The sequence below is a fragment of the Urocitellus parryii genome, chromosome 10 (genome assembly GCF_045843805.1).
Source record: "Urocitellus parryii isolate mUroPar1 chromosome 10, mUroPar1.hap1, whole genome shotgun sequence".
Taxonomy (NCBI): Eukaryota; Metazoa; Chordata; class Mammalia; order Rodentia; family Sciuridae; genus Urocitellus; species Urocitellus parryii.
This window is the reverse complement of record NC_135540.1, coordinates 86,296,676-86,323,990: the sequence shown is the minus strand read 5'-3', so window position 1 is coordinate 86,323,990 and position 27,315 is coordinate 86,296,676. Positions and strand designations below refer to the sequence as shown.

Sequence of the window (27,315 nt, the reverse complement as noted above, 5' to 3'; positions counted from 1 at the left end):
TAGATATGTAACACTTCTAAAATTATCAGAGGGATTGTTGGTGGGATGATGTGCCAGATAATGTGTCAGTGATTAGGAAATTGAGTCAGTGGTTGGGAAATCAGAACCTACTTTCCTGCAGATGTTAAAATGGTGGTGATAATCATTCAACATAAGGGGTTGCTCCACAGAAGGAACCTTGCTGATATACCTTGCATTTCCTCTCATTTGTCTTACATAAAATAAAACCTTAATAAATTTGTTTCAGTCATTGTTGTCTTATGAAATCTCCCTTCCTTTATCCTCCCTCTGCTTCTTCATTATCTGGTACCTCCAGGCAAGAGAGAATGACTGAGTATGCCAAACCTGGCAGTCAGAGAGTTATGTTCCAGCCTTCTCTTCCAAATGACTTCCAGTTAAGCAGACTTTCTTATGAATACAGAGTACAGGATGCTATTCTGAGAGACCCTAATAACCAACAGCATTGGTTATGGGTAGTGGGAATAGGTAGGGGTTGGGGAATAATTGCATCTTATTTACTGGCTATAGCTCTAAATCACTCAGCAACCTAATTTGGAGTTTGATGAAGGCTTCTCTCAGAGTGGATTATGATTTAGGAATTTAGCAAAGCTTCAAGAAGTATGACTCAAAGCTCTTTATAATGATCTGACCCTGATTTTCTCTCCAGCCTTGAATTTCTGTGCTCCTTGACACATATCATGCTAACTATAATAATTGGCTTACATTTTATTGAATTTGTGCTTTCCTTTTATGCCCTCACTGCCTTGTTGTACTTTTATCTCTAACTGGGATGCTGTTCATTCCTTTTTTTCCCCCTAAGTAACTCCTACTTCTTCAGTCTTCAACCAAATTGTTATTTCAATACCTGTCACCCTTTTCATATTGCTGCCCTCCTTTTGTAGGACCTGTAGCACCCCATGCACATTTCTGACATTATGCTTATCTCACAACATGATAATTTTTGTTTATGTGGTATCCTCTTCCTAACTATAAGATTTTTGGGGATAGGGGCTTTTTAAGCATTTCTTTCCCTAATTTTCTAAGGACAATTTTAGGTGGCAATTTCTGAGATAGTTCAAGGGTAGCCTTTTGTCAATTCTGCATAAAAGCTAGTAAGACAGCATTTGAATTTGGTATTTGGGGCAAGAGTAGACAGCTCACTGAAGAGTCACTTTAAAATAGAAAGTCATATGGGTGATGAGGCACATGTAAGAATGCTACCAGACCCACTCATGGCACACACTGTTCTCATTGACAAAGGGATTACCCCCTTTGGTTTTGCTTCCCCTTTTTCAAAAGCTAAGATTTTCTGTTACAAGAGTACACATGTTAACAAGACATTAAATTATCTTCAGTTTTCTTTTAACTTTGACTGATGTTTTAACAGTAGTATGTGGGGGTTTCCAGCCTTGGAAGAGTAATAATGAAAAGAGTAATAATGAAACTCTTGATTACAACATTAGCTATGCCTAGGGACAGTTTTATTCTGTGCTTCATGTTAAGTAAAATGCTTCCCTATTTAATAGTGACCCTTACTTTCATTTAAGAAGGAAATGTACATGGCTAAAAGTAAAATTTTTTTCTTCCCCTTTTTCCTCTTTTAGGAGTATATAACTTCCACAGGGTCTGGATCAAATCAGATTCTGTTTGTTCATTTTATGTCCTTAATCCACAAGGTCCTATTTTGGTCATCTTGTCACATCTTACACTGATAGTAAATAATGATAGTTGTTCATTCCATTTAAAATAATATTTATTCTTGGGCCGGGATCGTGGCTCAGTAGTAGAGTGCTCGCTTGCCTAGCATGCATGAGGCACTGGGTTTGATCCTCAGCACCACATAAATGTGTCCACCTAAAACTAAAAAATACATATTTTTTTAAAAAATAATAATATTTATTCTTAAACCTATATCAATTAATCAGTTTTGTATGGAGAAAAAAATGCAGATCAAAATACTTGAAGAGACACAGCCTTGACTGGAAAGTCTAGAGGAATGTGGAGAAAAAGTGAAGGAATAATTGACTGGATCTGGCCTGGGCCTGCTAAAATCTTTGTCTATGTCTGGAATCATGGAATTGGGTACCCTGCTCTTGAATGGTTGTCCCTTCACCACCACAGATTTAATGAGATTTATCATAACGTCTTTTCCTACCACCATCCTACCTTGTGGCATGTTAAAGTGTGTTGGCATGATTATAGAATAAAATGGTTTCCTAGACAGGTAGTGGTTTCATGTGTCAGTTTTACTTCCAACTTTGCAATTTCAGTCATTGTTGTTATCATAGGAAGATTTAAAATGTATGTGTCTACATGATGACCTTATCGTTTACACTTTACTCATTTGGCTCCAGCCACACTCACCTCTGAACCTTCCTGGTTTTCCTCAGACATAGGAGGCATGCTGTTTTTTCTAGTTCAGCATTGTCTAAAAGATATATTTTAGACAGTATTTATTAATATTAGATAATCTTATAAAATTAGCTCTTATAAATTTAAAGTTGAAAAGTAGATGTACATACCTGAGTTGTTAAACTTTAAATTTTCCCATAAATCAATAATCAGTCTTTAAATTAAATTAAATTAAATTAAATTAAGTCCTATTAAAAATTCACTTTTTTCCTCACCAAGTCACATTTAAGCACAACCCAGTGAACACAAGTATTTAAGTTATATGTTTACATATGATTAACTGTTTGACAGAGACTTGGGGAGCACAATAGGAAAACATAGTATAAACCTTAAAATTGGTTTACAACAATGACATTAAAAGATAAAATAATTTAAATTCTAGAAATTAGTTTTATACGAACCTGTTTGTTTTGTTTTTGTTTTTCTTTTGTAATACAGTGTCACTGAGCTTCATCTCCAGCACCACATTTATTTTGAGACAAGGTCTCATTAAGTTGCCTGGATTGGCCTTAAACTTGCCACAACTTCCCAACTAACTGGGATTACAAACATGATCCACAATGCCCAGTGTCTTACACAATTTTTTTTTTTTAGAGATTCATTTATTATACAAAATTATGAAAGAAAATTATCTTGGACCTAGAATTATATACTAGTCAAACTGTTAACCATATTTACATTTCAATACTTGCATTAATACATATAGCATGCATATGTTAAAGATAATAACATAATAATTATATATTGCATGCCATAGGGATAATATTCTGCAGTGTTTTGCAAATACTAGGGCTAGGGATGTAGCTCAATGGTAGAGAACTTACTTGCATGCCTGAGGCCCTCGGTTCTATCCCCAGCTTGGCACGCAACAAAAACTCAATACGTATGTTCTTTCTATGTTTTTATTTTTTGGTACAGGGGATTGAACCCAGGGGTGCTTTACCTCAGAGCTACAACCCCAGCCCTTATGTTTCATTTTCAGACAGGGTCTCACTAAGTTACTGAGGGCCTTGCTAAGTTGCTGAGACTGAATTCAACCTTGGTATCCTCCTGTCTCAACCTCTCGAACTGCAGGGATTACAGGCATGCACCACCACACCCGGCAATACATATGCTCTTCATTCCCCCTGTAAAAGTCTGTTCTGTCTGTATTCCAGTCACCTTAAGTTACTAAAGGAGGGAAAAGGTTAAAAAAAAAAAAAGCCCAAATAAGGAGGACTTGATTCTAGAGTAGAAAAGAAGGGAATGAAATCAGACTTCTACGTCTTGTCTTCTATGTACTGAAATTCTAGAGAGCAACAGAGATGGGTCTTGTTTTAGCTGTTTTGGGCAAACTGGAGAAATTAAAGTTCTCTTAGAAAAGCACTGTGTCACCCCCCTTATATCAGGGAAGACATTTGGCATTTGTTTTTAAGAGATTGTCTAACTTCACTTAGCATAATCTGCTCTAATGCCATCCATTTCCCTGAAGATACCATGATCTTGTTATTTTTTAGTGCTGTGTAATATTCCATTGTGTATAAATGCCATATTTTTAAAATCTATTCATCTATTGAAGGGCATCTAGGTTGGTTCCATAGTCTAGCTGTTGTAAATTGTGCTGCTTTAAACATTGATGTGGCTGTGTCTCTGTAGTGTGCTCTTTTTAGGTCTTTTGGGTATAGTCCAAGAAGGGGAATAGCTGGGTCAAATAGTGGTCCAATTCCCAGATTTCCAAGGAATCTCCATACTGCTTTTCAATTGGCTCCAAAAAGGGGTAGGGAGGAAGAGCATGAGAAGAAGATTACCACTAAATAGGGAAGAGAGGTGGGAGGGAATGGGAGGGAGAAGGGGAATTGCACAGAAGATGGAAGGAGACCCTCATAGTTATACAAAAACATGTATGATGCTGTGAGGGGAAAAAAAAGAAATGTGTCACATTAGATTGGGTAGAGAGAAGTGATGGGGGGGAGGGGAAGGGAGAATAGGAAGGGCAGCAGAATAAAATAGACACTAGTATTGCTGTATGTATATACATGTCTGTATAACCAATGTGATTCTGCAACCTGTACACTCAGAAAAATGAGAAATTATACCCCATTTGATTCAAAGGTATGATATGTCAAGATCATTGTATTGTCATGTGCAACTAATTAAAAAAAAGAAAAGCACTGTGTCTAACAAGTTGGAAACAGCAAAGTAGCAATAAGAATTAAGAAAGGACAAAATTTCCTTTATAGTTTTTTACAAAATTAAGGTTGCTGTTATGGAACCCCTAGGTTTTTCTTGGAGCCTACCTAGGGAAAGTAAGTCAGGGGGTACAAGCCAGCTTACATTATTCTATAAGATGCTGGGCAAGAGCAAAGGAACTCATGTACAATTACCACTTAATAGGGTTAGAGGACAGAGAGATGGTTTCACTTTAAAATACCCAGTGCCCAGGCCCCAATAAGGGGAATACTAACAGGACACCCACAGTATGTAGAAGATACTAAAATACTGAGCCAACAGTTCACCATTGTCACCATTGTAGGAAACCAGTCAAATAGCTAGAGCCAACAGAGAGCAAATTACAATTTTTCCCAATATCAGAGTGGCAATGTAGATGGGGAGCCATGTGCAAAAAGGAAAAATGTATTTTTCTGTATTGGCAATCAGTAGTTCAGAAACCTCCATATCTACTAATGATAAAAACAAACAGAACAACCTCCTCCTCCTCTTTTTTTTAGTACTGGGAATTGAACCCACTGAGTTATATCCCCAGGCTGCCCCCCTTTTTTCTTTCTTTTTCTTTTTTGGAGACAGGGTCTTGCTAAGTGGCTGAGGCTAGCCTCAAATGTACAATCTTTCCTCAGACTCCCAGCTCACTGGGATTATAGGTGGGTGCTGCCACTCCAGCTATAAAACACTACTCTTACCAACTAAAATTTAGTCACTCTGAGTGAAGCAATCTTACTTTGAGTAAATATTCAATTTTCCCTTCCATTCTCTTCTGCCTCAGCAGTGTAAAGGTTGCCATTGAAGAAATAACTTGTTCTGGTGCTGACCTCTAGTGGTCATTGGCTTTCACTGGGTTGTCTGATCCAGCTCAGTCTTCAAAGGGAATGATTTCCCTTCGTTATTGTAATGTCCTAACTTGGCCTCCAGTCTTTAAGACTATGTGTTTTGCACTCACCTTGTCACAACCCCAGGCTCCTTTGGATCACCCAGCTCTCTTTCAACTTCTTCCATGAGCCACTGCAGCATGACAGATGATTTACTGTAGTAGTCTTTGGTATACCTCTGGGGGTACCCAAAGACAATCCAAGGGCTATCTGGGCAAGATTTTGTTGTTGTTATTGTTGTTTGTTAAAAATCCACTGTACTTAGATATAGTCTATATAAGTAAAATGCATCAATTTGAATGTACAATTCCATGATTTTTGACAAATATATGTTATCATGTAACCACCACTGTAGTCATGATATGAACTACTTCAATCCTCAAAAGAATTCCCTCATACCCATTTTGTATGTATCAGCAGTTCATTTTTAAAAACCAGCTTTATTGAGACATTATTCGTATCCAATACAGTTCATCCATTTGCAATGTACAATTAAATGGCTTTTAGGCTTTTTATAAAGTTGTATAACCATCCTTGCAGTTGTTTTTAGAACTACTGATATATGCAGCAACATGGGTAGATTTCAAAGCATTATTCTAAGAAGTAACAAAAGACCACATACTGACTGTACAATGTTATTTAAATGGAATAGTAGAAAAGTAAAACTATGGTGATAGGAAGCTGATTGGTGCTTGCAAAGGTCTTTGGTGGAGGGAGGAGATTGACTGAAAAGGTCATGAGAGTGTCATTCCAGTGACTCTGGAGTCTGAGGTGAGAGGAAATCAATAGTTTACTTCAAAGCCAGCCTCAGCAACTTAGTGAGGCCCTAAGCAGCTTAGTGAGACCCTCTCTCAAAAAAATAAAAAGGGCTGGGGGTCTGGCTCAGTGGTTAAGTGCCCCTGGGTTCAACCTCTCCCCCCAAAAAGTCATGAAAGGACTTTTTTCATTGCTTTCATTTGCTCTAAGGAGAGACCTGAATCCATTAGCAGTCTTCCTAATTTCCTCCTATGTTTCTAGACCCAAAAAAACACTATTCTTTCTATTTCTATAGATTTTTCTGTTTTAGATATTTCATATAAATGTATCAGTACTTATTTATTTTTCAGCTGAATAATATTCTACTGTATGGATAGATATACCTCAATTTATCTACTCATTAGTTGATAGGCATTAAGTTGAACTCTATATAATTTATATAAAAATATATAAATTTTAAAATTTATATATTTTTTATTTGTTCTACTTAGTTATACATGACAGCAGAATGCATTTCTATTCATCATACACAAATGGAGTGCAACATTTAAATTCTCTGGTTGTACATGATATACAGATGCACCAATTCTGCAATTGTAATGTACCGAGGGTAATAATGTCCATCTCATTCCACCATCTTTTCTACTCCCAAGACCCCTCCTCCACCTCCCCTTTGCACAATCCAAAGTTCCTCCATTCTTCCCATGCCCCACCACCATCACTGATCAGCATCCATTTAACAGAGAGAACATTTGGCCTTTGGTTTTTTGGGATTGGCTTACTTCACTTAGCATGATATTCTCCTACTCCATCCATTTACCTGGAAATGCCATAATTTTATTCTCTTTTAATGCTGAGTAATATTCCATTTTGTATATATACCACAGTTTCTTTATCCATTCATCTATTGATGGACATCTAGGTTGGTTCCACAGTATAGCTATTGTGAATTCAGTTGCTATAAACATTGATGTGGCTGTGTTACTATAGTATGCTGACTTTAAGTCCTTTGGGCATAGATGGAGGAGTGAGACAGCTGGGTCAAATGGTGGTTCCATTCCAAGTTTTCTGAGGAATCTCCATAATGCTTTCCAAAGTGGTTGTACCAATTTGCAATCCCACCAGAAATGTATGAGTGTACCTTTTTCCCCCACATCCTCACCAACACTTGTTATTTCTTGTATTCTTGATAACTGCCATTCTGACTGAGGTGAAATGAAATCTTAAAGTAGTTTTGATTTGCATTTCTCTAGAGCCACTTTTTGACTGTTTTATAAATAATACTGCTGTGAACATTTTTGAACATTTGTACAAAACTGTTTTGTGGATTATATATTTTTATTTAACTTGGATATATTCCTGGGAGTGGGTACATATGCTGGGTCATATGGTAATTCTTGTGTTAAACATAAGAACTTTCCCCTTTTTATTTATTTTTTAAAAATTTTATTCCAAATGGAATACTACTTAGCAATACAATTGATTGGTATTTGAGTTGTTTCTGTCTTTTAACTATTATGAATAGTCATATGCTGCTATGACATGTGGACATAATCTTTCATCTTTGTTGAGTAAATTCCTATACGACGAGCACCCTAGCTTCATACTAGCGGTTCCAAACATAGAAGTTAATTAGTGAGATCAAAATAAAGACACATAAAACTCAATTTACCTTTTTCTTGCCCAGCTGAGACACAGCCATTCCCGGCTCTTGCCTCGAGCCACCTGATGTGGTAGCGAGGTTTACACAAGAGACCAGCAGGAGAGAGGAGGAAGCATGCCAGAGAGTGGGCTTTTATTGGGGAACAAAAAATTCAGGGGAAAATTCCATCCAGTGAAGGTCAAGGGGGACAGCATTCCAAGGTCAGGGTCAGTGATTGGTTTCAGGTCAATGGTCAGTCACACCCCCCACATCTACAGGCCCTTGCACCTGGAAAGGGTGGGGATAAAGCTCTGACACAGCTGACCTGAGTGCCTCACCCAGTCAGGGAGGTAGACCAATCACGGGCAAGAACGGCTTCCCACAAGTGGGAGTTACCTAATCTTATGGTAAATACATGTTTAACTTTATTAAAAGCTTTCAAATCATTTTCAAAGATAGCTGTACCATTTTTGCATTCCTATGAGCAACATGAGAGTTTTAGTTGCTTCATACCCTCATACCTTCACTGTTGTCAGCCTTTAGTTTTAGCCAATCTAGTGGATACATAGTCATTTTAATTTGCTTTTACCCAATATAATGATGTTGAAAATCTTTACTACTTGTTTGTCATTTATCTGTTTTCCTTGGTGAAATGTCAGTTCACATTGTATTGCAATAATCATTCAAATCAGTTCTTTCTTTGCTTGGAAAAGTTATATCCTTGGTTCAGCTTATTATCTGTCTGCTTGTGGAACTGAATGTAGCTGGAGAAAAACACAACCATCTTAAGTGATTTTGTTTTAAAACTTAAGTGGGCCTTTATTGAAGAGTACCAAAGAAATTTTTTAGCATTGTAAAATTTATTCCAAGCAAAAATACAAAATATTATTATGACTCTGACCCCGAAACTTCCTCCCTAAAACAACTTTACTAATGATTGAGAGAGTTCTCCTTAAATAAAATACAAAATAAGTGAAAAGTATGTCAATGTTTAGTTTTTTATAGCAAAAAAAAAATCTTTCTGCAAAGAACAATAAAAATTTGTCTCACTTCAAAGCCTACATTACTATTGAAAAAAATGTCAGCAAAATAAAAAAGAAAAAGCAAAAATAAACAAAATTACCAACATAAAGAAAAGGTATGTGTATTTGATGTTGGAAAAATGATTTCAGTGAATCACAATGTCTGAAGTTTGCAATCACAATCAATCTGCAGGGGTTGGGGATGTGGCTCAAGCAGTAGCATGCTCACCTGGCATGCGCGGGGCACTGGGTTTGATCCTCAACACCACATAAAAATAAAGATATTATGTCCACCTAAAACTAAAATATAAATATTTTAAAAAAATGAATCTGTAATAAAACTGCATATGTCTCCCCCTACCCCTGCATTTTGTACAAACAGTATCGCATAGAACAACAAATGTTATAGCTTTCAAAAAGTCTGCCGCTTCATGTGACTTGTGTCACATCAAGGAGAGGCTACAACAGAGTCTGTTATTCTTGAGGTATTTAGGTGAAGTTGAAGGTCAGAAATAATTTTTTGAAGGACCTTCTCTGTTAACATAGCATTAAGAACTTGGGGGCACATTTGTTCACAACCTTTAGCACCAAATGAAGTTTGGGTTTTATAACTTCTTGCCATTGTTTTGTTTTTTCCTTCATTTGAGCTTGATGCTGTATAATCTTCCAGCTTTTATAATCTAAGTGTTACTTTAGTATATGGAAGAGGGATGCTACTGCAAAACTAAACTTCATTCACCTAATTAAGTAGATTTCTGCAGGTTATATATGATCTTTCATAATATGGCTACAAAACTCTAACTTAATTTTAAGAAAACACAAATAAATATTTAAGTTACCAAGGCCAGGGCTGTAGTTCAGTGGTGCTCTGGTTTGATCCTCAGAACCACATAAAAATAAATAAAATAAAGGCATGATGTCTATACACAACTACAAAATTTTTAAAAAATATTTAAGTTACCCATCTGTTAAATAATTTTCTTAGTTCAATTAATATATATTTTTCTGACTAACATTGGTTATAAAATACCATTTTTTCTTTTATTTCAAAATTGAGGTATTATGAAAGATTGTGTCAGGCAGAAATCATTCCTTTTTTCCTAAAAAAACAAGCAAAAAATATCTTCAGCTACCTTTTGAAAACTGTCTAGGATTTTTAATAGTTAATGCAAAATTTATTGTATAGATTTTCAGAATCCCAAAAAACTAAACCATGTCTGGGCTGGAAAAAACAATTATTACCAAATAAGCTCAGAAGGTAACTTCAAAAGATGAGAATCTAATAAGTATTTTTAATCAGCAAACACACACACATACACACACACACACACACACACACACAGTTTTGTTTTCCTTTTCTGGAAACAAACTCTAGCTTGAGAACCAGTGATTACAACTAAACACTGGAGAAAATAACAAGCAAGCCATACTCACGATGGCAGAAGGACACTACAGCACATAAACACAGCAACTTAAATCTGTTCTGCAATGTCATATCCAGATTGTCCCCAGAATTCCAAAACACAGGGAGAAGATGGAAGATATATAGTCTCACAATAATTATTTGTGTGCATATTACTCTCTGCTGCCCAAGAGTGAATGTTAAATGTTCATAGGGCTGGGGATTTAATTTAGTACTAGAGTGATCACAACACTCTGGGTTCCATCACCAGCACCGAAAAAAAAGTCCATGGTAGTACTTGCAGGTCTTAATTCTATTCACACTTCATAGGATAAATCCAAGGAATTAAGTAGGTAGTTTTTCATTCAGACAGCAACTCTTCCCAGGCTATCTTATTTTGTATAGAAACTTCTTTAGCATTACCATTATACAACTTGTTTTAAAAGTGTCTAGGCAGCACAGTGGTCATGCCTGTAATCCCAGTGGCTTGGGAGGCTGAAGCCGAGACTCTTAGGTTCAGAACCAGCCTCAGCAACTTAGCCCTAATCAACTTAGCAAGACCCTGTCTTAAAAAAGTGCTGGGGTTGTGGCTGAGAGGTTAAGCCTCTGGGATCAATCCTTGGTGACAAAACAAAACAAAAAAGTGTCTAGTTTATTGATCTGACAACTTCTACATTGTTTATTGTCTTAGTATTTGAAAGCTAAGATGAACTGTTTGGTTTTCTGGACAAGGTCTGAAACTTTGTAAAATGGTATAAGCACTAGGATATTGTAACTAAGAGCGCAGGTGTGACTTAGGAATTGCCAAGTTCATTAATGTCTGACACAGAGGCTTTAAATCAGTTAAGTTTGATCACAGACATAATTTCTTTACTATATAAATAAATAGTACAATATAGAATAGAGCATTGCAATAGAGCATTTACCCACCATCCACAAATTTGCTTTAAGAATATCCTGCATCAAGATTTCATATAAGTTGTAGTATAGGACATTCTGTTATGGGCTCTTTTTTTCTATTCAGAACCATTCTATTGATTGAGACTTGCCTTCCTGCAGTCAATTACCAGTTCTTTGAATTAAAAAAACCACTCTTTAAAAAAATCCTGTATTTATAATGTATATAAATTCTTAATTTGTGCTTTGTGGGAAGGTTTTTTTCCTAAACATTAGATATAAAATATATTGCATGCAGCAACCTAAGAAAACATGCAGTCAGAAATAATGACCTTCCATTGAATCTTTCTGAAGTCTCTTATAATCTTCTTTTGGCAGTTGACTCTATTCTTAAATTACAAAAGTGTATTGGGTTTTTATTTTTAATTGATACCTTATTTTGAATTAGTATTACCATTTTGATTACAGCAAAAGCTATGATGGCATAAATTTACATAATTCTAAAAGATCCAACCAAAATCCTCAGCAAAAGAAAAAATCAAACATGAAAGAAAAATAAAGATTCAGCTCATGTGATATCCTTACAAGTTAAAATAGAGAGCAACTAAAGGCTTATTTTCATTAAATGTTATCCTTATTCCAAATGACAACAACTAATGACTGCTAAATTGTGATGTTTTTGCTACATCTACCACATGCTCCTGAGTATTATCTTTGATAAGTCTTATCCCAGGGGCAACTCTATTAAGTTTCTGAAAATAAACATATACTGCAAACAACAACACAATAACAAATAAAAGAATCACATTTGTTAGCTGGATGACTTCAGAGGAGAATGGCAGTCATGATGACAAATAATGTATAAGAAATTAAGATACCAAGCAGACAAAGGTATGAATTAATGTGCAAATCAGTGCCAATATCTAATCTGCAGTTTTGCTCATATTGGATGCTGATAGTAATAGGACTGCAAATTATAACAAAAATAATTAAAACATCCATTTTTTTTCTTTAAAAATCAAGAACAAATGCATAGATTTCTACAACACTGTAAGCTTTGGGGCAGTGTCCTTTCTTCTCCCCCCTGGTTATATACTCTAGTACTTATGGCTGGGTCAGACTTGGGCTCAGTTCCATCGGATCAGGACATAATGTAATAAGGGTGGTCACCTCTCTTCCCATGATTTATAACGGAAGTTCTGCCTAGGCCAGAAATGTATGCTTTTCCAGCAGTATTCACAGTCATGATACAGACAGGTGATGTTGGTCCAGAAGAACTGGGCAAACTCTGTACCGTGGAGAAATATTATATAAATGTGGGTATCCTTCATGCGTCATTGAAGGTAATACATGTGTATGTACAGGAGAATCCACATATCATAAGTGTACAACTTGGTAAATTTTCACAAACTGAATAATACAGCAGTGTAATCAAAACCTAGCTAACATACCAGATGCTTCCCTTGTATACCTTCCACTTACTACCTATTACCCAGGGTGACGCCTCTTCTGACTTCTAATGAAATTAATGTGTTTTGCTAAATATTCTATATGTATAAGCTAAATCATACAGTATACATGTTTATTTCTCTTTTGTTCAAAATTTTATAAGATTTGTTAACATACATTAGTTTGTTCATTTTCAATTCTACATAAAATTCCATCTAGCCTGTTGTTGATGGAAATTCGGGTGTTTTTCAGTTTTGGGTTGTTATGAAATAATGCCATAAATATTCTCTTAATGTATTTTGATGTCAATGTGCATGAATTTTGAAGGACATCTCAAGATTTTTTACCCATAGTCAGTGAAGTCCAAAGTGTTCTTTGGCATTGTAGCCAAGATATTCTGCTTAAATACCTTACTCAAATGGGAGCTGTACAATTCACAATAGCTAAACTATGGAACCAAACTAGGTCCCCTTCAACAGATGAATGGATAAAGAAGTTGTGATACATATAATATGCACACACAGTGGAAAATTGTTCAGCCATTAGAGAAAAAATTATGGCATTTGCCAGTAAATGGATGGAACTGGAGAATTAACATGCAAAGTGAAATAAGCCAATCCCCCAAAACCAAGGCTGAATGTTTTCTCTGGTATGCGGATGCTAACTCACAATAAGGGTAGGGAAGAATAGAAATACTTTGAATTAGACAAAGTGGAATGATGGGAAGGGAGGAGGAATAGGAATAGGAAAGATAGTAGAATGAATTGGACATTAATGTCCTATGTGCATATGTGATTACATGATCAATGTAATTCCACCATCATGTACAACCAGAAAAATGAGAAGTTATACTCCAAATATGAATAATGTGTCAAACTACATTCTATTGTCATGAATAACTAATGAGAACAAATTTTTAAAAATGGGAACTATAGTCACAGGCATTATCAAATCTTTCCTATTCTTACTGGACTTTGTTTATACTTAGGATTCCTAACATGTTATATTTAGGTTATTCATGTACATTCCCGTCTGCTATTAGATTGTGAATACTTTTCAGTTTGTTTCACATGCTTATGTATCCCTGCTCCTGGCACAGTACCTGAAATATAGTAAGCCAGCCAAGTGAATGGTGATAGCCTTCACTCTGCCAGTGATTAACAAAGCAAGTCCTCATAGTTATGTGAATCATCTAGCTAGAATAAAATCTATGCTTTAGTCTGACATCTTAGTGTCAAAGGGTTAGGAATGGGAAGTTGTTGCTTTCTGAAAGAAGCCCAGAACTTTGAACTCAGAACTGAGCATTCTGTGGTTACAGGGAATTGCTGTGGCTTTACAAGCCTCTTGGAGATTTAAAGTGTTAACATTGGTGATTCCAAGGCACTGTGTGGGAGCCAGATATAAATAGCTGAACACAAGTGGGGTAATATGCCACTGCCAAGCTACTGCTGGGGGTGTTTATAAAAAGAAAAGCATTCCCTTCTGAACTCTCACTGTCAACAACATCCCATTCTGAAGACACACTCATCACAGCTGAGAGCAGGGAGTCAGTTTGAGATCTAGAAACATTTGAATCTCCTTCAAAGGCACAAAATCCAGGTAAACATTTTGACTTTATTTACACTCAGATTATAGAGGTGAAGAATTACAAGGAAAAGTCTGATCTAGAGCTTGCTTGATACATACTGCCTTGTGACAGGTACCTACCTATCCAATGTTATATTCCAGATTTTTTTGAAAGGTAAGTTTAACACAGAAGTGACATTTTGTACTGTATTTTAACATCTTTAATTAAAGAAACTGCTTCTGAAGAATCATGGGAACCTAGGGCCAAAATGAGCTATAAAAAGGAAGACTATCCTCCTTAATCTGTTATTTATTCCCATTTTCAGAATCTGGAATATGGTAATTGGCAAGATAAAATAGAGGTTTCATTTCAGTGTCAGTAATGTTGATTCTAACTTCAAAGCCCACATTCTGCAGCCTGCTGCCTCTGAGAATCCTCCAGATCTTTTTCTGTCCACTAATATTTCTTCCCTTTTCTGGAAACACTTGATATAACATTGCCTGAGGCATCTGTGTGGAAATAAGAGAAGGTAAGATAGGTAAATGAATTTATTACAAGTAGGTTTTTTTTTTTTTTTTTTTTTTTGGTATGTGGAAGGAACCAAGACTGACCTGCTGTATCCTTTAATTGAATTGCTTAATGGCTCTAGGATGGCTTTAGCTCTTGAGGACCTCTCATCTTCCTGTTTACCCCTTTCAGTATCACAAATACTGGAATGAATATTGGGCATTCAGCCAGTAGAGTTATATAATCTTTTAGAATTGCTGCTTACCCAGTTCTTTCTTATTTTCTTCCCCGCCTTCAGAAAGTTGATGAGACACTTGTTTTTCCTTAGGCTTTTCTTATCATGAATATATGGAGAAGGCGATCACCTCTGATAATCTGCTTTGTACCACTACTTATCTCCTCTGTCTACCTTCTTTGAGGTAGAAGAAGAATGGAAGATGTGTATGAATGTGTTCTTGGAGAATTCTTAGAAACTGGGGCCTAAGGTACCCATTGGAGACTGTGGTATTTTAGTTTGTATTATTTCCTGTACATACTGAGATTTAGAGGGACAAGTTTGTCTATCAGCAACTATGGTAGGAGAGAGGACATGTTGGAGGGATAAAGAAACGGACAGATTTAAACTTGAGCACTGAAATTCTCTTGAGTTTTTATTTCCTCATCTCTAAAATGAAGGTGTTAGAAAAGTAGATGAAACTTAATGGTTCTTGCAGTCATTAGGAATTTATTGATAACCACTTCCTGACCATCATGATATCCACTCATGTCCAGGATGAAAATATAGTGTCATCCTGCTTTATTACCCTAAACTCCTGTAATTTCTTTTTAATTTAGAAGAGAAAAATGAAGACAGGACATTTTGAAATGGTCACCATGCTTCTGGCAGCCATGATTCTAATGGACATCTTCCAGGTAATGTTGGGAATGGGAAGTATGGGGTCACTGGAATGGAAACACTTGATATAACATTGCCTGAGGCATCTGTGTGGAAATAAGAGAAGGTAAGATAGGTAAATGAATTTATTACAAGTAGGGTTTTTTTTGGTCATTTTGCCGATATGATTTATGTTAACTGTGGGAAGTTGAAAAAATTAAGCAAAAAGAGGAGAATAAAAATCATCCATTATCTCTCCACTCAGAGGCAAAGACTCTTTAAGGTCTTGCTACATATCATCCTTTGGCATTTCTGTGTGTATGTGTGTGTGTGTAATTTACAGGACATAGATTGACACTATACATAGTATTTTTTTAACCTTGCTTTTAAGTTAATACTGCGATACATGTCTTTCCATGTCAAAAAATATTCTGAAAATATCATTTTTTTCCCAAAATAAGGTAATGCTATATTGTTTGTTTACATGTGTTTTTTTTATTGTTGTCTAGTTTATTATGAAAAGCTTCTTCTAGTGTGTACATATGAACCAAAAATATCAGTTTACTTTTCCACTCATACCCCACTTCCAAAGACACATCAACAATATCAGTGTTCCTTCATGGCACCTAGAAAAACTTGTCTTTCTCCCAAGACAAATGGCTATTTGCAAGACTGCTAAGGTAAGAAAATCCATCTATATATATCTTGTATTTATATACTTTGAGGCAGGGCAATAAAGTCTTTTCAACACAGCAGTCTATTCATTTAAAGTCATTGACCAAATACTTTCTCCCATGGCTAAGAATCTCATTTGATCCCCATTTTACAGATGAGGATACTAAGATACCAAAATCAAAAAGCTAGGGCTAAGTAGTATCCAGGTCAGTGTTACTACACTAGTGGCACACATCAGAATTATTGGGAATTTTAAAATCTACACGGATGGGGCCATGTTCTGAGTCAGAAGGTCTAGGGTATAATCCAGGCATTGCTTTAAAGAGGAACTCCGATGACTCAGTTGTGTGACCTCAGTTGCAAAGGATGTCATGCTCCAGGATAGCACTGACAAGAAAGAGATTACATTATTCTTACTCCCAACCATTAACATTTATATATAACCAGATACATATTTCACTTTTATTTATAATCAAAAGGCTACTACACTTTCAGCTGCCTAATTCCCACTTTAATACTTCATGCTGGATGCAGACAAACTAAGATAACACTTTTTCTCCTCTATATATTACATGGTTTTTAAAATCAAATTATATAATTACTCTTTTTTCATATGAAGATTTTTTCTCTGATAGAAATTGTATTTATTTGCAGTTAAATCTTTAAGATTGTATAATATATTTTCATTTAAATATCAGACATATCTCATTTGATTCCCCAAGATGTCAGCTACCACATCATCACTGTTTATACACTGATTTTGAATGCCTTCTTTAAAATGTCTTAAATTATTAAAATTCTATCTATTTTCTAGTTTAATATTTTGATACATTGTCTAGAGAATCACTGTATATTCTATTGTCTGCACATTCTCTTGTGTGTTTTTAAAATTGAGCTAGGTAGGTGTGGTGGCACAGGCCTGTTATCCCAAAGTCTTGGGAGGAGGCTAAGGCAAGAGGACCATAAATTCATGGCCAGTCTTGGCAACTTAGCAAGACCTCGTCTCAAAATGAAAAAATAAAAACAGTTGGGGATGTAGCTCTCTAGTCGTGGTAGAGTGCTCCTGGGGGGTTCAATCCCCAGTATAGCCAAAAAAAAAAAAAAAAAGCGCAATAATTCACATACCTGAAAAATTCACCATTTAAAAGTGAACATTTCACTGATTTTTAGTATATTCACTATGTTGTGCAACCATCACTACCATTTAACTTCATAAATTTCACCCTAAAAAAACCTGTGAGTAGGCAGCTCTAATTCCTGCCTTCCCCCATTGCCTGGCAACCAGTAATCTACTTTGCATCTGTGGATTCACCTATTCTGGACATTAATCTTAAAAACAATGGTCTTTTGTGTCTTGTTTCTTTAACTTAACAATGTTTTCAAGGCCTATTCAGGTAGTAGCCCATATTAGTTCCTCATTCTTTTTGTTGCTGAATAATATATCTTTTGTATGGCTATAACACATTTTGTTTATCCATTCATCAGTTGATGGAAATTTGAGTTGTTCCTGTTTTTCTTTTTGTTTTGTTTTGGTTTGGGTACCAGGATTGAACTCAGGGGTACTTGGCTACTAAGTCACATCCCCGGTCCTGTTTTGAATTTTGTTTAGAGACAGGATCTCACTGAGTTGCTTAGTGCCTCGCCATTGCTGAGGCTGCCTTTGAACTTGGATTCTCCTCTCTCAGCCTCTCAAGCTGCTGGGGAGTTGCTCCTGTTTTACAGCTATTGTATTATGTTCATGTTCCCGTGAACATTTGTATACATGTTTTTGTGTGAACATAAGTTTTCCTTCTTTTCTCTTTAAACAATTATATAATCACAATCTTTTTTAATATATATATATTTGGAGAATAATACAAACACTATGTGGTGGCATTACCTAGTAATGTTTACTTACATACATACAGGAAATATGTATGTAAGTGGTATATCAGGGGCTACACTATTTGCTACATGCTAACAAAATTGTGAACATATTTTAATTCTCTTTGGTATATACCCAGAGTGGAATTGCTGGATCACCTGAGCACCTCTGTGTTTAACTTTTTGAGGTACTACTAAACCATTTTCCATAGTGACTATACCATATTCTAATCCTACCACAATGTATTATGATTCTGATTTTTCTGTGTCTTTGTGTTACTTGTTATTTTCCTTTTGTTTTTGTTTTATCAAGATAGCAATGGGTGTGGTATCTTGTGGTTTTAGTTTGTACTTTTAAGTTTTCTCTTGCAACATAATTGTAATGCTTTTGTTAATGTTTTATTAATGTTCTGTAATTTGTTTAACCAGTTTCTCTTCTTGAGCATTTATGTAGATCATTTCCACATATTTGTATTACATTTTTCAGTAATTGAATTTCATCAGTATGAGCTTTTGTTTCAATGGCTAAATCAGAAAAAAATATATAATCACCTTGTTCACCTAGTCTTTTGTACCTGTTTCTTAGTATCCATTCAGTTGTCCCTGAGTACTAGTGGCATTTGTGAACTTTATCACTGCTCAAGGCACGCACTGTACAGAACACACAATCAGCTGTGGTGTCTAGCCAGAAAGGCTTAACATCTAAAATTAGACATGTGGAGACTGGTTAGAGGCAAAGGGAAAAGACAGGAACATATCGGATCAACTCTGATATGAGGTGAGGAATGTGGGAGGTGGTTTCAGAGTCTGATGTCTTATATTGAAGTCTTGCAGATAAATCAGGCATTGGTGCCCAAACTGCACTCTGGTACATTCTGTGCTGCAAAGGAAAGTGCATTTCTTGACTATGAGACAGCAGTGATTTGATCTCCTGAAGCTCAAATTCCCATGTCAAGACACTGACCTACAAACCCAGGAGTGTAGGGGTCTCAGTGATTTCTGCAGGAGGATACTCTGTGGCTAATAATCAAGACAGTTTCTTAGTCTAGTTTAGTTACCTCATTTTTAAAATAATAATAACATATAATTAATATATCAATAAATATTAATATACAAAATATTAATATTAATTAATAATCATCTGTCCCAACTTTCATAAGGGTTTTGATGAAAACAAAATTATAGTCTAAAAGTGCTACATAAATGTCAGTTGTCTTCATCTTTTGAAACATTTTTAATCTTGAGAGGCAACAGAACATTTTGACTAAGAGGACAAGACTCTGGAGGAGGCTACTTGTATTCAAATCCCAATGTAAGTCTCAATCTCTCTGTATATTGGTTTCCTCAAAGTCTTTTTTAAAAAGGTTTCTAATGATTGTACCTCCCTCGAGGATTAAATGACATAGTTCATATGAAGCACTTAGTGCCTGGCATGTGGAAAGAACTCTGAAAATATTTGTTAGGCCTTAGAGATGGTATAGACACAGAGGGTGACTTAAGAAAGAGTTACCCAGGAAAGCCTCACAAATTAAGAACCAGGTTGTTATCAGTAGTAATTATAGTCAATTAATTTAAAAGTTTGGCTTTAGACATGTTCTTTGGACATTCAAGTGGAGGTATTAAGTAGTCAGTTGGTGTGTAAATCTGGCATTTACAGGACATGTCAGAGTATTTAGATGATAATTGAAACTATGAGAGTGTATATAATTGCCGAGAGGGTAGAATTGAGAATTAGAATATAAATAGCCTAAGAAACCCCAACTTTTGGGCTGAGGTTGTGGTTCAGTGGTAGAGCACTTGCCTAGCATGTGTGAGGCACTGGGTTTGATCTTCAGCACCACATAAAAATAAAAAAAGGAATTGTGTCCATCTACAACTAAAAGATTTTTTTTAAAAAAGAAACCCCAACATTTAGTGACCAGGTAGAATAAAAAGAAATATCCCCTCAGAGCTGAATAGGTGGAGGAATGTTGGTTGGAAAAGTTGAGATGTAGATGGAAATGAACTAGAGATGGCAAGGATAGATATTTCTGTCAAGAAGTTTGATTATGAGGGAGAAAAGAGATAGTAGGATCAAGTTTTGGGTTAGACTTTTTAAAAAAAATGTTTCTCTATCTCTCTCTATCTCATCTCTCTCTCTTTCTCTCTCTCTCTCTCTCTCTCTCTCTCTCTCTCTCACTCTCTCTCACACACACACACACACTGTTATGATTTGTTCACATGAAGCTTCTAACTTAACAGCTCTTCACTATATTCTATTCTCTATAAAGTCTCCAACTGAAATCCTTAAGCAGATGTAGGTCGCCATGTACCATAAAACTGTGGAGTAGTAGAAAAAGAAACTGTAGAAACCCATAAATAGTATTCCTGGACAGACTTTCTCATCTTACTTTTGATCCATGAGTCAGTGTATAGGGTTCTTATTTAGTTCACCTGAATATTTAGCCAGGTTTTATACTGAGTGTTTGGGAATTAAAGATAAATCCAATACAGATTCTGCTCTTGAGAAACTTGCAGTATAATGCATGATTACTATCCTGAAATAATAATAATCAATAATTATAGTTAGTTGAAAGCTTGATATGTGAGCTAAGGGCTTTATCCTTTTTTAATGAAAAATTGAACTCAGAAATGTCAAGTTACTTTCCCATATGTAGTTAGTACCTGGTTAGTAATGGAAATTAAATTTGAACTCAGAGCTGACTGGCTTTAAATTAAAGCCTGCTTCTTACAGTATGTGAGCATATGTGTCATTTAGATGATGCACTAGGCCTTTTCCAATGTATGCTACAGTAATATAGTTCAAAATAGCTCAAGAAATAAGAGACTTTATTAACTTTTATGACTGGTATAAAGCATGGTCTTCTGATTCAGCTAGATTAAGGGCCTCAAATATGTTTTATGAGCCTTATCTTTCTCTTTCCCTCTCAGTTCTTTAAGTCTTTATTACTTTACTTTCAGAAATGATTCTTTATTAATCTAAAAGGATAATCATTAGAAATCCCCAACCAATATTATCTTTAGGGCCTTTGATTTTAGAGGAAGAAAGATCTGTTTCTTCCTTTGGGAATTTTCTGTTTGCTAGGCCTTGATCACTTGCTTATATTTTGGGCTGGAAGTGCAAAATCAGTACTGTCTATGCCATATGGACAAGAGACAGGGTATGCCCAAAGAAAAGGTGGTAATATTGCCATTATACTTACCTATCATGTACAGTATTTTGCATGTGATATTTTAGACTCTCTCAACAATCTTGTTTGAGGAAATGTAGCTAAGGATTTTGTTCCAAGCCAAGACTACCCCCTTCCCCCAAGTTCTTCAGTTTCCTCTGCATCACAGTACGCAGGTAAATGAGTTACAGGCTTAGTCCTGTTCTCGGCCATTTATATTTATTCTTTCATATAGCTCTCATCTATTTATATGTATTCTTTCACATAAATATGTCATAATTAAAGCCTAGCATAATGGCACACTCCTGTCATCTCAGCAATTAGGGAGCCTAAGGCAGGTTCAAAGCCAACCTGGACCATAGAGCAAGACTCCATTTCAAAATAATAAAAAGGAGTGGGGATTCAGTTTAGTAGTTGAGCACCCATGGGTTCAATCCTCAGGGAAAAAAAGTCATAACTGGGAAAAAAACATCAATAGCAATGGAATATGCTTTATGCATAAAAATCATATCCACAGTTGGTTGTAAGTAAGGAGAGAATCTTATGGTATGAGAGGCCGGGTATAGTAATGTAAGACAGAGTGATAAATAAATATCTAAATATCTCATTTCAAGAGTATTAATTTCCTTTTCCTTTGAAGGTGAAGGCTGAAATGTTGGACATGGCTGATAATACATTTGATGATGAATACCTGAAATGTATTGACAGGATGGAAATGAAATATGTTCCCCAACTGCTCACAGAGGAAAAATCAACCCATCAGCTCTTACAGACTGTGTGGGAAAATGCAAAAGCCAAATGGGAAGCCCAGAAAGCTCAGCTCTTTCTTCCTTTGAATTTTAAGGATAACCATGGAATAGCCCTGACAGCGTATGTTTCTGAATATCAACAGCAAACTCCTTTTTACCATCTCTTCAACGAAGCTGTGAAGATGACCGGGAAATCTCGAAAAGCTTATATCTATGACTTCCAGTTCAAAGCTTTTCATTTTTACCTGACAAGAGCCCTGCAGTTGCTGAGAAGACCTTGTGAGGAAAGTTACAAAAATGTGGTGTATAGAATAAGCCAGGACACTTCATTTACATTTGGAGAGCTAAACCAAGCCAGGCTTAGCAATTTCACAATGGCATACTCAGCCAAACCTCAAACAGTTGATGAGCAACAAATTGTGTTAACCATCCACACATGCTTTGGAATTGCTGTTGAAAAGTTTTTTGATAAAGAAAATGAAAAAATTACTTTAATACCTCTGAGTGAGGTTTTCCAGGTTTCACGGGAAGGGGATAGCAATAATCTTATCCTTCAAAGCACAAACAAGACCTGCAGCCATTATGAGTGTGCGTTTCTAGGTGGTAAGTGTCTCTCTTAACTCTGCTTGTCTGGGAGGAATTGAGTGGGATTCTTAGGCCCAGGGAGAGAAGTGTTAGAAAGGAGAAATGACATTGGCAGTTTCCAGTCTAGCTTGTTTTGTACTGTTTCTTTATCCATAGTTTAATTTTATCAAAATAATACATTTACAGTATTATTAAAAGTTAAAAAACAGAATAGTATAATAAGAGTAGTTATCAGCCAGAGCAGCTCTGATCTGCAGGGTCATTTAACAGTGGTCAGAATATTTTTGATTGTCACAACTGAGGAAGACGTGAGGGACTAATACTGGCACCTGACGGATAGAGGTCAGGGACACTGACCCACAACAGAGAATTAACTGACCTAAAATATAGGGTAGTGCTATTGTCAAGAACCCCTAGTGTACCATTAAACCTACTTTACAATGAAAAATAGCAATCCCCGCCCTACCTATCCACTAACTCCTCAATGGCATTTATTTTTAATTATTGTAGCTATTTTTTCAGGTACTTATTGTCATGTATCTAAAGAAATAGTGTGCTTCAACATGTTATTTCTTCATTTAAAAAATTTTAGACACTGTCTATTAAATTCCTGCTAAAAAGCATGAGCACTTAGCCTTCATGTACAATGTTTTAGTCAAGAATTCTTTATTGCTTTTAGCTCCAACAGAAAACCTGGCTGATAGTATTTGTTTAATAAGTCTCAAGGCAGCCTGTCTAGTGCAGTGGCTCATCTACATCATCAGTTACTCAGGACCTTTCTGTCTGTTCACCATCCTTGGTGAATGGATTCGTGTTTGCAGTGAACTGTTGCAGCTGTATGCGTTGATCTATGTCCAAGACAGAAAGGGAAGGGGGTTAACAGCCAAATCTACCTATTTAATTAGGAAAGTAAAAACTTTTCCAGAAACCTTAGTAGATTTCTGATTACAGATGATTTACTAGAACTATTTTTTCAATCATAGCTGGAAGACATGCTTGGAAATGGAAAAATTAGCTTTACTGGCTTCTGTAGTGTAGGGAGACAAGAAAGAAGGGAATTAGAAATGGCTGTTATGTCACTAAACCCAAAGCATTTGATAACTACCACCCTCCTCTCCACCATGTGTGCATTTTGCCATTCTTGTTCTCCCCGTGTAGCAAAGACCAGTCGTAGCTGAATCAGAGTTGTTTGTTCAGTGCTTAAGGGTTATTTTATGATTTTTGTTTGTTTAGGGTTTTTTTCCCACTTGTTGAGTTTTTTTATATCCCATCACTAATTCATCTCCAAATTATTTGACAGAAATAGAAATCTATTAATACAGTCAGATAATCTGTCATTTTTATTCTTCCTCCTCTTCATGCTTGTCTTCCTCCTCCTGCCCTCCTCTTCCTCCTCCTCCTTGTTCTTCTGCTTCTTGTCCTCCCCTTCTTCTTTTCCTTCTTCTCCTCTGCCTTCTCCTCCCCTTCTCTTCCTCTTTGTTCTCCTCCTCCTTTCCCCATCTTCTACTTTTCCTTCTCTTCTTCCCCTTCCTTCTCTTTTTCTCCACCTCCTTCCCTTCTCTCTCCTCCTCTTCCTACTCCTCTTCTTTCTCTTCTCTTCTTCCTGCATTTCCCCAACATCCTGCTCTATAATATGCTCTTTAGGTTTGCTGAATGTCCTGGAACCTTTCCTACGAGAGACTCCTTATTTCTTGCATTTGCACCTCTTCCTTGAATCACTCCTTTGTTTAGTGGTGTGGGACTGGGGATTCTCCAGTTTTCTAATAAATTATACACTGAGGCAAATTTTCTAAGACTGTGTGTCTGAAAGATCTACTTTTTTGCTTGAGTAGTAGTTTTTGTAAATTTGTATTTCTGTTTTAGAGATTATTTTCCTTGGAAACTTGAAGATGTTCCTCCAATGACATCTAAATCTGTAACTTCTGTAAAAAAAAGTTGAAAGCTACTCTACTAAAACTTTGGATGAGTCTGTTTTTTAAAAAATATCTTTATCTATTTATTTTTATGTGGTGCTGAGGATCAAACCTATTGCCCCACACACTGAGCTATAGCCCTAGCCCCTGTTTTGATTTTTTTGTGGTGCTGAATACAAACAAGAGCATCATACATACTAATCAAACACTCTCTTACTGGGCTATAAAACCCCTTCCTGAAACGTATTTTTTAATCTGAAAGGTTTAATGTGTTTTCTTTATTCCTAAAATTCTGAAACTTTATGGTTTTTGTGCCTTGATGTATATGATTAAAGGGTCAATAAAAAACCCTTTCTTTTGTGAAATTGGCCTCCTGTTGATCTTCTCGCACAACAGGTGGAATCACAACCTATGGGAAATACATTTCTAACTTGACAAAGTTCATGTGAGCTGGGAGGATTGTGAATGAACTATAAATACCCGCAGGAGGCCACTGTTTGGGGCCTTCCTGAATGTGGTGCAGCACACCCACGTGTTCTTGTTGAATGCCAGAAGGCAAACAGGACCTGTATCAATCCTGTACAAGATTGGCAGGTTCAAGGATACTGTCTTCTTATGTGGTATGAGGTTACTAAACTACAGAGGTTCCTGCACCTCCCTGTGTAATCTTTCCTTGTGACTAACTGTAATCTTGGGGGATTAAAGAATATTCCTGGACTGTGAAGACTTGCACTGAAGGGCCATACTTAATGCTCTAAATAGCATACTGCTGCTAAATAGCATATGTTCCTTGCCTTGCATTTCTTTTTTTCTGCAAAACTCAGTAAACTGGTGAGGATTAGACCTTTTGGGGTCTTGTAAGTGTGACTCTCTAGCTGAACCAAAAACTATTGCTGCTGTGTCAAGCATTGTGATTGAGTACTACATAGGTCTTAGAAATGGGTTAGACCTTTAGATCTTGCCTCATTGTGCCCAAGGTACTGTAAATTAAAAAGGCTGGGTAGGGTGAGACATGCCTGAGTTAGGAGCTGATAGGATTGGATGGCAGAAGGTTTGTGGCTCTTGAGGTACCAAGGTTGCAAAATTGAAGGAAGTTTTCACTTTTAGGGCCATATACTTAAACTACTTGCACTTGCATGATTCTGAAAGGGAGTGCCTCCTTAAATTTTATACTCTAGGCCCCTCATTTGTCTTATTCTATTTCTGTATTTGAGTTGCATCTGAATAAGACTATTTTTCTTGAGGGGATAGATGAAGGATACCGTGAGTAAATTTGTGTAGAAAGAAAATGTTCATTCTCATCAACAACTATACATTGGACCTGACCAAAAACCAAGCTAACTATAATCAACTGAGAATTAATCAAAGCAAATTAAAGGCATATATCTTTTTCCCAGTTCCTCTTATATCACAGAAGTTTAAAATTGACCATGGTTTAGTTATATATTTCTACCTCCTTTATCCATGGGAGATATGTTTCAAGGCCCCCAGAGAATGCCTGAAACTGCAGAAAATAACAAATCCTATATTTTCCTATACATATATACTTGTGATGAAGTTTCATTTATAAATTATGCACAGCAAGAGAGCAACAGTAACAACTAATAAAATAGAATAATTATAACAGTATACTGTATAGAAGCTATGAATGCTGTCTCTTTTTTGAAAGAATTAAGGCAGATTTTTCTGCAGTTGACCACTGATAACTGAAAGTGAAATCACTGAGAAGTGGAAACTGCTTTACAATGAAAATTAACAGTCACGAATATACATATAGCAATTGTGTATTTTATTCTGCTGTCCTTCCTATCTCCCCTTTCCCTCCCCTCCCCTCACTTCTCTCTACCAAATCTAATGTGACACACTTCTTTTTTCCCCCTCACATCATCATACATGTAATCTGTATAACAATGAGGATTTCCTCCATCTTCCATGCAATTCCCCTTCTCCCCTTTCCCTCCCACCTCTCTTCCCTATCTAGAGGTAATTTTCTTCTCATGCTCTTCCTCCCTACCCCACTTGAATCATTTGGCATTTGGGGGGGGGATTGGCTAACTTCATTTAGCATAATCTGCTCTAATGCCATCTATTTCCCTGCAAATGCCATGATCTTGTTATTTTTTAGTGCTGAGTAATATTCCATTGTGTATAAATGCCACATTTTTTTTTATCCATTCATCCATTGAAGGACATCTAGATTGGCTCCACAATCTAGCTATTGGGAATTGTGCTGCTATAAACATTGATGTGGCTGTGTCCCTGTAGTATGCAGTCCGAGAAGAGGAATAGCTGGGTCAAATGGTGGTTCCATTCCCAGTTTTCCAAGGAATCTCCATACTGCTTTCCAAATTGGCTGCACCAATTTGCAGTCCCACCAGCAATGTATGAGTGTACCTTTTTCCCCCCCGCATCCTTGCCAGCACTTGTTGTTGTTTGACTTCATAATGGCTGCCATTCTTACTGGAGTGAGATGGTATCTTAGAGTAGTTTTAATTTGCATTTCTCTGATTGCTAGATTCAAATATATGATATGTCAAGATCACAGTACTGACATGTGTAACTAATTAAAACAAATAATAATTTTTAAAAACACAGTTTTAATAAAACTCTAAAACTCTAAAAAAAAAAAATGAAAAAAAAAGGAAAATTAACAAGTACTACACCACCAAGTGTGTTAAACTTTACCAGCATATCACAGCCAGAAACATAGTTGGAGTACTTTTGGTGTTCTTTTTAAATTTGTTCTAAT

General features: G+C 36.2%; 1 protein-coding gene across 5 annotated transcripts in view; it reads left to right on the top strand.

Moving 5' to 3' along the window:
• The first annotated feature begins 14,135 nt into the window (after positions 1-14,135).
• Art3 (ADP-ribosyltransferase 3 (inactive)) overlaps positions 14,136-27,315 on the top strand; it is a 29,658-nt gene continuing 16,478 nt past the window's right edge. For 3 of the 5 annotated variants that reach the window (XM_077803476.1, XM_026413679.2, XM_077803475.1), the window contains exons 1-3: positions 14,136-14,262; positions 15,572-15,649; positions 21,960-22,671. In XM_077803476.1, coding sequence (XP_077659602.1) covers positions 15,581-15,649; positions 21,960-22,671 — 781 coding nt within the window. In that variant the 5' untranslated portion in view covers positions 14,136-14,262; positions 15,572-15,580. Of the gene's footprint in view, positions 14,263-15,091; positions 15,223-15,571; positions 15,650-21,959; positions 22,672-27,315 lie in introns of those variants that run through there. The other 2 variants (XM_026413676.2, XM_077803474.1) reach the window with 2 other exon arrangements.